Source organism: Gigantopelta aegis, chromosome 10, assembly GCF_016097555.1.
Source record: "Gigantopelta aegis isolate Gae_Host chromosome 10, Gae_host_genome, whole genome shotgun sequence".
NCBI lineage: Eukaryota > Metazoa > Mollusca > Gastropoda > Neomphalida > Peltospiridae > Gigantopelta > Gigantopelta aegis.
Window position 1 is genome coordinate 58,686,103 of NC_054708.1, and position 11,112 is coordinate 58,697,214.

At 39.7% G+C, this 11,112-nt stretch overlaps 2 protein-coding genes across 3 annotated transcripts in view; one reads left to right on the plus strand and one right to left on the minus strand.

The window, feature by feature from the left end:
• The window catches only part of LOC121383963 (E3 ubiquitin-protein ligase MIB2-like), a 42,946-nt gene extending 35,519 nt beyond the window's left edge, over positions 1–7,427 (plus strand). For both annotated transcript variants that reach the window (XM_041514079.1, XM_041514078.1), the window contains 2 exons: positions 3,900–4,072; positions 4,921–7,427. In XM_041514079.1, coding sequence (XP_041370013.1) covers positions 3,900–4,072; positions 4,921–4,964 — 217 coding nt within the window. In that variant the 3' untranslated portion in view covers positions 4,965–7,427. The remainder of the gene's footprint in view (positions 1–3,899; positions 4,073–4,920) is intronic.
• Positions 7,428–10,381: 2,954 nt separating this feature from the next.
• On the minus strand, positions 10,382–10,909 carry LOC121383717 (ribonuclease H-like). The gene has a single exon (XM_041513812.1). It carries the CDS (start codon positions 10,907–10,909, stop codon positions 10,382–10,384), a length of 528 nt encoding a protein of 175 aa, XP_041369746.1.
• Between the last annotated feature and the right edge of the window lie 203 nt (positions 10,910–11,112).

Genomic DNA, 11,112 nt, shown 5'->3' on the forward strand with positions numbered 1-11,112 from the left:
TGAAACTCATCCTTGAAGCAGCTTATGAACACCATTATTGTAGCAGCTGGAGAACATCATCCTAGTAGCAGCTGATGAACAACATCCTAGAAGCAGCTGATGAACACCATCGTAGTAGCAGCTGATGAACCTCATCCTTGTAGAAGCTGACGAACTTCATCCTAGTAGCAGCTGAGAAACACCATCCTTGTTGCAGCTGGTGAACACCATCCTTGTTGCAGCTGGTGAACAACAACCTTATAGCAGCTGGTGAGCATCACCCTTGTAGCAGCTGGATAACATCATCCTAGTAGAGGTTGATGAACACCATCCTAGTAGCAGCTGATGAACACCATCGTTATAGCAGCTGGTGAATATCAACCTTGTAGCAGCTGGTGAGCATCACCCTTGTAGCTGCTGGAGAACACCATCCTAGTAGAGGTTGATGAACAGCATCCTAGTAGCAGCTGATGGACCTGATCCTTGCACCAGCTGACGAATACCATCCTAGTTGCAGCTGATGAACCTCATCCTTGTTGCAGCTGATGAACACAATCCTAGTAGCAACTGATGAACCTGATCGTTGTAGCAGCTTATGAACACCATTCTTGTATCAGCTGGAGAACACCATCCTAGTAGCAGCTGATGAACCTGATCCTTGTAGCAGCTGATGAACCTCATCTTTGTAGCAGCTGACGAACTTCATCCTAGTAGCAGCTGATGAACATCATTCTAGTAGAAGCTGGTGAACAGCATCCTAGTGGCTGCTGGTGAATAACATCCTAGTAGCAGATGATGAACCTCATCCTAGTAGCAGTTGGTGAACATCATCCTTGTAGCAGCTGATGAACCGCATCCTAGTAGCAGCTGATGAACACCATCCTCGTAGCAGCTGATGAACCTCATCCTTGTAGCACCTGGAGAACACCATCCTAATAGCAGCTGATGAACCTGATCCATGTAGCAGCTGATGAACCTCATTCTAGTAGCAGCTGATGAACCTCATCCTAGTAGCAGCTGACGAACATCATCCTAGCAGCAGCTGACGAACAGCATCCTAGTTACAGCTGATGAACCTCATCCTTGTAGCAGCTTATGAACACCATTCCAGTAGCAGCTGGAGAACACCATCCTTGTAGCAGCTGATGAACCTGATCCGTGTAGCAGCTGATGAACCTCATCCTTGTAGCAGCTGACGAACTTCATCCTAGTAACAGCTGATGAATATAATCCTTGTAGCAGTTGGTGAACACCATTCTAGTAGCTTTTGGTGAACATCATCCTAGTAGTAGCTGATGAACAACATCCTAGAATCAGCTGATGAACACCATCCTAGTAGCAGCTGATGAACCTCATCCTTGTAGAAGCTGATGAATACCATCCTAGTAGCAACTGATGAACACCATTCTTGTAACAGCTCGTGAACACCATCCTTGTAGCAACTGGTGAACACCATCCTAGTAACAGCCGGTGAACACATCCTAGAAGCAGCCGATAAACACCATCCTAGTAGCAGCTGGTGAACACCATCCTTGTAGCAGCTGGTGAACACCATCCTAGTTGCACCTGGTGAACACCATCCTAGTAGCAGCTGGTGAACACCATCCTTGTAGCAGCTGGTGAACATCAACCTTGTAGCAGCTGATGAACATCATCCTAGTAGCAGATGGTGAACACCATCCTTGTAGCAGCTGGTGAGCATCTCCCTTCTAGCAGCTGGAGAACACCATCCTAGTAGAGGTTGATGAACACCATCCTAGTAGAGGTTGATGAACACCATCCTAGTAGCAGCTGATGAACCTCATCCTTGCAGCAGCTGATTAACACCTTCCTAGTAGCAGCTGATTAACCTCATCCTTGTAGCAGCTGATGAACACCATCCTAGTAGCAGCTGATGAACCTGATCCTTGTAGCAGCTGACGAACCTGATCCTAGTAGCAGCTGATGAAACTCATCCTAGTAGCAGCTGATGGATCTCATCCTTGTAGCAGCTGATGAACACCATTGTTGTAGCAGCTAGAGAACACCATCCTAGTTGCAGCTGACGAATCTCATCCTAGTACCAGCTGATGGACACCATCCTAGTAGCAGCTGACGAACCTCATCTTTGTAGCAGCTGATCAACACCATATTTGTAGCAGCTGGAGAACACCATCGTAGTAGCAGTTAGTAAACAAGATCCTAATAGCAGCTGATGAAGTTCATTCTAGTAGAAGCTAGTTAACATCATCCTAGTAGCTGCTGTTGAATAACATCCTAGTAGCTGCTGATGAATAATATCCTAGTAGCAGATGATGAACCTCATTCTAGTAGCAGTTGTTGAACATCATCCTTGTAGTAGCTGATGAACTTCATCCTTGTAGCAACTGATGCACCTCATCCTTGTAGCAACTGATGAATTTCATCCTTGTAGCAACTGATGAACCTCATCCTAGTAACAGTTGGTGAACCTCATCCTTGTAGTAGCTGATGAACCTCATCGTAGTAGCAGCTGATGAACCTCATCCTTGTAGCAGCTGATGAACATCAGCCTAGTAGCAGCCGATGAACCTCATCTTTGTAGCAGCCGATGAACCTCATCTTTGTAGCAGCTGACGAACTTCATCCTAGTAGCAGCTGATGAACACCATCCTAGTAGCAGCTGATGAACACCATTCTAATAGCAGCTGGTGAACACCATCCTAGTAGCAGCTGGTGAACACCATCCTCGTAGCAGCTGATGAACACCATCCTAGTAGCAGCTGGTGAACACCATCCTTGTAGCAGCTGATGAACCTCATCCTAGTTGCAGCTGATGAACACCATTCTAGTAGCAGTTGGTGGACATCATCCTAGTAGCAGCTGATGAACAACATCCTAGTAGCAGTTGGTGAACATCATCCTAGTAGCAGCTCGTGAACACCATCCTTGTAGTAACTGGTAAACACCATCCTAGTAACAGGTGGTGAACACATCCTAGTAACAGCTGATGAACACCATCCTAGTAGCAGCTGGTGAACATCATCCTAGTAGCAGCTGATAAACACCATCCTAGTAGCAGCTGGTGAACACCATCCTTGTAGCAGGTGGTGAACATCAACCTTGTAGCAACTGATGAACGTCATCCTAGTAGCAAATGGTGAACATCATCCTTGTAGCAGCTGATGAACACCATCCTTGTAGCAGCTGATGAACACCATCCTTGTAGCAGCTGATGAACACCATCCTAGTAACAGCTGGTGAACACCATCCTTGTAGCAGCTGGTCAACACCATCCGTAGGGCAGCTGGTGAACATCATCCTAGTAGCAGCTGATGAACCTCATCCTAGTAGCAGCTGATGAACCTCATCGTTGTAGCAGCTGGTGAAGAACATCCGAGTAGCAGCTGATGAACCTCATCCTAGTAGCAGTTGGTGAACATCATCCTAGTAGCAGCTGGTGAACAACATCCTAGTAGCAGCTGATGAACACCATTCTAGTTGCAGCTGATGAACATCAACCTAGTAGCAGCTGATGAACATCATCCTAGTAGTAGCTGATGAACATCATCCTAGTAGCAGCTGGGGGCAGGACGTAGTCCAGTGACAAAACGCTCACTTGATGCATGGTCGGTCGAGGATCGATCCCCGTCGGTGGGCACATTTGGGCTATTTATCGTTTTAGCAAGTGCACTACGATAGTGTATCCATGGTCATGGTATATGCTATTCTATCTGTGGGATGGTGCATATAAAAGATCCTTTGCTACTAATGGAAAAAAATGTAGCGGGTTTTCTCTCTAAAACTATATGTCAAAATCACCAAATATTTGACATCCAATAGCCGATGATTAATAAATCAATGTAAATCAATCTAGAGGTGTTGTTAAACAAAAAACCTTTTTCTTTCTTTGTAGTAGTTGATGAACATAAACCGAAATAAAATGTTTTCTCTTTTAACAGCAGTAAACCTGCCCCTGCGTCCATGGACGCTCTGCTGTGTTCCAAGTGTTTCATACGCACCGCTGACGTCACGTTGTTGCCATGCAACCACAAGATGACGTGCAGAGACTGTCATACGAGGATGTCTACTTGTCCACTTTGTGGCGGGGAGGTCACAAAAGCTGTAGATTCAGGTAATATGTCACGTGTTAAAGCTATATATCTGCAATTTGAACAATAACGTTACATGCATTTTTAATAGGTCAGTTTAACACAGACCACGATATTTGATGTACCAAACGTAGGGCACCGTTTGGAACGAACAAAAAACTGTGGGCCACCGCATATTTGAAGATAAAGATCGAATTTTACATTTAAAAATATGGCAAATTCATATGCTGTTTTAATTTGCTTGGGGACTCTAAACTTCACTTAATTCTTAACCTCACGTTTATTACGATTGCCAACGTGGTTGTTTTATTTTTGGTATCGGGTGAATTCTCACAATAAAGAATTAATTTAGTATATTTTGTATCCTTAAAAATCAACAACCTTCAGTTATGGTCTTATTGTTTATTATAATCACTTCTGGTGTATAATACATTCAGAAGGAAGAAAATGTTTTATTTAACGACGCACTCAACACATTTTATTTACGGTTATATGGCGTCAGGCATATGGTTAAGGACCACACAGATATATAGAGAGGAAACCCACTGTCGACACATCATGGGATACGCGTTTAGATTAGCAGCAAGGGATCTTTTATATGCACCATCACACAGAGAGGATAGTCCATAATATATTAATTATTTAACAAGCTGGTGAAATAACCATAACTTGAATGACTTTTATTCATACTAAAAAGAAATATATATATAATATTCAATGCTATTGTTATAAATGTGTTATATGTTTCTTACATAAGGGTGGACTGATGTCCCGACCCCTATCCCTCGCTTCATAAAGATTTTGATTAGCCATTGAAATGATTATATGTTAATGTCTTTACTAAAGTACACACCTAATTCATCATTTCCAGATGCCGTGGATATTGCGGAAATTCCAGCACTCGACTTAGACTGAGATATAGCTGCATCGCGCAAGAAAACCCTACCTAACCTCTTTATGTTAGGGGAAAAAGGAAGAAGAAAAGTGTGTTAATATGTTACGTTGTGTGTTTTAACAGAACTTTAAATAAGACGTTCTTATCTTTTGACTGTTTTTGAAATCTTGTTTAAAATTAATTTGTTGATGATAGAAGATTTTAAAAATGTATTAACGTAGATTCATCATTTTGTTTTTGACGTACATTGTGTTGTTAGAATTTCTATAAATAAAATACACAACTGAAGGCATGCAATAACTAGTTGAAGGCACGTAATACGAACAAACGTAAATGTGCATGAAAGTTGCAAGTGTCATATTTAGTTATTTTTGTTGTATTTATTTGTGATAAATAACTACAAATTAATCGATTCCTCTACATGTAATCGTTGCATAAATTGTAATGTGCTGTGTCGTTTTATATATAGTGGGTTTTCCATGATGTTTTGATTAAAAATGTAAAGTTCATAAAAAATCTTCATCATATACTTGAAATAGCAGTCTTTTGTGAAAAATTGTGAATGTGGAGATGAGATCCAAATTGAAACTGAGATATCACATTTAAGTCGTCAATCAATGTTATTAGATTTTACCAATAATATAAATTTATAGATAGTAATAAATCAAATCAGTGGGTTGTAATTTTTATGAGCATGCAATTCCAGATACACTCTTTACGTTTGTCAACAAATATTAATACATATTATTATTGACTGTATGAACCTTTGAGACTGTCCCTTTGAAAATATTGTTTTAAAATATACATAGGTAAAGGTAAACTCATAACGGCTTTATAAATTGTCTTAAACTTACCGTTGTAAGAATGTGGTTTTAGAAATAAAACAATTCACTGTGTTTTAGGCCGGGACATAATACTATATAATTTAATTTGCTCAACTCGATATTGACGTTGCATGAATAGTGGTTTTTCCAGTATTTTATCATTTGTGATAACTTGTAAGTATGGGACGCGACGCGATCCATCACTGTTATTAGATTTTCCAATAATGTAAATTTATGAATAGTAATAAATGAAACCATTGGGTTGTGCTTTTTATTTCGCAACAGAAATGAATACACATTATTAACTGTATGAACCTCTGAGACTCCCTTTTAAAAAATTGTTTTAAAATGTATATTGATAGAGGCAAACTCTTGAAGGCTTTATAAACTGCCTACAAATGATCATTGTAGGAATGAAGTGTTACAAATAAACAATTCATTGTTTAGGCTAGAATATAACAATTTTCAACTACATAATATGAATATGGAAATATTGTTCTGGAAATAGGATCAAGTTTACAAAATGTGAGTGTATAAAGTCAGGTTTCATATATACACCAGAATAAAATGACACAAAATAAAGCAGAATGCCCAAGAAATAAATACATTGAAATACGAAAATACAGCATATTTGGCGCATTATCCCCCATTCAGTTGGCAATATTAAGTGCAGTATTGCGCACTGTAGGTATTTTGCACGCTTATGAACGTGGAAATTATGTTTTCTATATATTAACTATTGCGATTTGGCTACAAATAATCGAATGGATGTGAGTAAATATGTTAAAGAGTTGACATGGGCAGATAAGTGAAAAGTGACACATTCAATTGGTAGGAACCGCACGCATAGCAGTAGCGTAACCAATCATAATATTGGTCTTGGTCATATTGAATAGCAGCTCCCCCGAGCGGTATTTGGGCAAACTTTTATATATTTATATTTATATACATAATATTTGTAAAGAATTGTCATTTTTGTCTTGTAGTTTTGTGTACGTATAGTTTATTTTTAATTTGTTGTTTTAGTGTTTAAATATTTGTTTTTATTTGATGTAATCTTGAATCTCTTTGTACTCAAATCTACCAGAACAGAACAGAACTTTATTACACTCAGGCCGTTATGCAACTGCGTAGGAGGAACATACGTATTCTGAACTACATCACATAAAGATTTGTGAAAACATCAAGACCCAACAGACAAGGAGTTAAGAGATGTCAATCTACAATACAGAAAGACTTGTGAAACTATCAAACAAAGACTTATGAAATATCAAGCTACAATACAGAGTGACTTGAATATACATCAAGATAAGACGTATGAAGGATCAAGCTACAGACAAGAAGGACATGAAAATATCAAGCAATGACTTAATATCAAACATCAAGCTGCAATTCTAAGGGAGTTGTAAAAACAATCTTCTTTAATAGTTTTAAAATCTCTTCTTACTTCAATGGAGTGACTTGTTTGTGTTCCTTTATAGATTGCTGTATTGTTATGATATTAATTATTGGTGTTGATCTGTTTTAATCGGTACACAATGTCATACGTAAATACAGAATGTGTGTCTGTTCGCAAACCTGAAAAGAGGAAGGCTTGTCTAGTATCAAGTGTTTCAATATTGTTGTTTTAAATTTTTAGTAAAACGTGTTTACGTTCAAGACTGTTTGGAATGTTTTCACTACACTGAGCCACTCTTGAATACGTTACAAACAAATATGTAATACCTCTAACACGTGAGAGTAAACGTGAAAACTATCACAAACCAGGTTGATTGTAGTTTATATTATAACAGAAAGGAAGGAAATGTTTTATTTAACAACACATTTATATGTATGGTTGTATGGCGTCGGACGCAAGATTAAGAACCACACATATATTGAGAGAGGAAACCCACTTTTGCCACTTCATGGGCTACTCTTTTCGATTAGCAGGATGGGATCTTTTGTATGCACCATCCCACCAATAGGATATCACGTACCACGGCCTTTGATATACCAGTCGTGGTGCACTGGCTGGAATGAAAAAAATAGACAAATGGACCCACCGACGGGGATCGATCCCAGACCGACTGCGCATCAAACGAGCGATGTACCACTGAGCTACGTCCCGCCCCTATATTGTAACAGAGTATTTCAAGTTGTTCAGTGGTACAATACAGCTGGCGTGTTGTTTACGAACAACTCATTGGTTTAAACAATATTTATTTGCCAAAACAACATACTGGGATTGGTCAATATAGCCTATATTAAGACCTCTCCCTACAATTTACATGCGGATACATGTTTAGATACCACAGACTATAGTAGATTTAAAGGAGGAAGAAAAGAAGAGGGGATCGAGGGAAAGGTGTAGGTATAGTAAATAGAAAACCAAATACTTTTCTTTGGTTTTGTGAATTTCTAGCCAAAAAATTCATTGACTACTGGGTGTTAAATGAAGATGAATAAGATCTAAAATTATCAATAAAATACAGTATAAACAGTTGTGAAAGAGTTGCATTTAAGAAAGGTATCTTTTTGTTTAACAGCATCACTGGAGCACATTGATGTTTTAATCCTCGGCTATTTGATGTCAACCATTTGGTAATTGTGACATATAGTCTTAAGAGTGGAAGCCTGCTACATTGTTCCACTATTAGCAAGGTATCTTTTATATGCACCATACCACAGCCAGGGCAGCATATACCACGCCCTGCAAAATACCAGTCGTCGTGTTCTGACAAGAACGAGAAATGGCTCAATGGGCCCACCGACGAGGATCGATCCTAGACCGATCGCGCACAAAGCGAGCTCTTTACCACTGTTCTATGTTCCGCCCTGCATTTATAAAAGACACGATGACGAAAAACCGATTTGAAACCATTATCACAGATTCTTTTAGAACTATTTATAAAATGTTTAAGAGACACAGAAGATTATGCTGTATTCGACATTTTAAGTTGCCATCCTTACATCACCAGGACGACCATCCTAATGGAAATATTTCCCCGGAATTTTCTGATATTTTCATTTTTATGCACGAGAACTCCCTTTTCAAAACAATAATTTAAAGCGTGCGAAAACATAATTTTCATAGAAGTAATTTTAAACAGTGCGAAAAATGACACGTTAGACATATATTTGAAAAACAACAATACAAATGAGTATATCATTATTTATATGTGAATTGGAACTTCCTCATAAAAAGCGTTCTTCTGTTATATATTCATGCTTTCATCCACAGTGGCAAAATTGCATACATCGCCATAGAACCGATGCAAGCACCGTAGGAACATAAGTCTATGATATTTAAAATATCTTTAAAATTAATACATAAACTATTCGAGTATAAAAAAATAAGAAAGAAAATTTTCATATATGGCTTCAGTTTATACAACAATTTCATTGTTCGGCTGTTGACAATAGAGAAGCCCGCGACCTTGGTAATGGCACAAAACTAGACAAAACAGAGCTCAGGTTGAAATGAGTGATAAAGATATTTAATTCTAAGAATGTAGAATGTAATAAGAATTAGTTGCTTAAACCCCCCCCCCCCCCCCCCCAAAAAAAAAAAAAAAAGAAGGAAAAAAAACCGCAAACAATTCGAGTGAATTTGAACAAAATTCCGGATATTTGGCATCAATTCCGGAATTCCGAGTACGTGATGAAAATTCCGGATTTTTCGGAAAATTCCGGAAAGTTGGTCGGCCTGCTGGTATGTCAAAGGTCGTGGTATGCTGTGGGCTGCTATCTGTAATATAATACGAAATGCCATTTTAACAGTTTCCAATCGTTCTGACCACTTCTCTTTTGATCTGCACTGCCAACCACCTTCTTTACACTTACCCTATGCCACATTTCGCAAGAATCTTTTTGTGCTCAGGTCCAGTCGACTACCATACATGATACACACGTCGTGCTACATATTGCGTACAGCCTCCATCTGTGACCGTGCTTACAGCATCGGCTAATGAGGGATGGTTATTTAAATGGCGGTCGTATTTTTGTGGGAAAACCCAGTGTAAGGTGACCACACCTGTACCCTGTATAAATTTTCCCATGCGTAGAATGTGTCAAATTCACTGATGTCTTTAAATAAAACAAAACTTGCTTACGTTTTGGGTTTAACCCGGAAATAAATATTACAGAGCTGATTTGTTTTCAGGATAGATGCAGAACATCAGTAGTAATAACATATCAAAAGTCCCCAAGCTAACTTTACTACAGACTTGCCCGTAACAAGGGGGGGGGGGGGGGGGGGGGGGTTGATCAGACGATTGCCCCCTGCAGAAAAGAGAGTTCTGCTCCAAGGGGAAAAAGAATGCTGAATATCCATATTCGTTTTCTTTCCGTTCGCTTGTTGACTACACGTCATAGCCAGCAGTGACTATGAACGATACTGTTCTCTGTAAATCATTTCTTATGCAGTACAGCTTCCTCTGGAGAGCTGTTGGAGTTGTCCAGGTAGTCTCCCTCAGCTGCTGTAGGTTTATGCAATCTTGGATGACATGTTCAGTCGTCTGTCCTGCTTCTCCACAGGAGCACATGGAAGAAGGTACCACCCGGATCCTCTTATGCATATGCTGGTTCAGCCTGTTGTGTCCAGTCCTTAGTCGGAAAATGATGGCCTGTTCCTAACGGGACAGCAGGTAATAATCATTGGTTTGTTTGCGAGGTCTATAAAGAGATTTAATATGGGATTTCATCTCTTCGTGTGTCACCCAGTTATACTCCTGTTCTCTAGCTGCACTCAGTTTTGCCAGTCTGTCTGCATTTTCATTTCCTGGTATGCCACAGTGAGCGGGGATCCATTGTAACATGACTTGGTTGATACTGCTGATAGGATGTGGGGCTTCTGAAATTCCATCAAGCTTATTGTTTTCAAGAGCCTGGATGGCAGAGAGAGCATTTGTCAGGAAGACGACATGTAAACAGTTCTCCTCTCTGGTGCTGATGGTGTGGGCAGCATGAACGAGAGCCTGAAGCTCTGCATCATAGTTTGTGCAGTGTTTCTCTGTATGAAAATGTGCCTCCTCTCGGTAGCCACTACGGTCCATGATGTACATGTATATTCCAGCCCCTCTGTTTTCCGCTGCATTTGTTGCAGATCCATCAGTATATGCCTGTGTCCATGATGGCTCTGGATACTGTGCATCAATCATGGCCAGTGCCAGGGCTCGCTTGTATGGTTCACTGTGTTTATCTCCAGAGGTGAGGTGTTGGACCACTGTGCAGATCTTTACATTGTCCAAATGTGGTTCCCATGGTGGGATCCAGCACTAACTTAATGGATTTTAACTGGGAGTTGATTCTTTTGAGTCTGTTGCTCTTGTTCATTGGGTGTTGTGGCAAAGACTTGAACTTA

What these genes read in the sequence shown, in the direction of transcription:
- LOC121383717 (XM_041513812.1), bottom strand. Translation starts at nt 10,909, where the DNA reads ATGATTGATGCACAGTATCCAGAGCCATCATGGACACAGGCATATACT.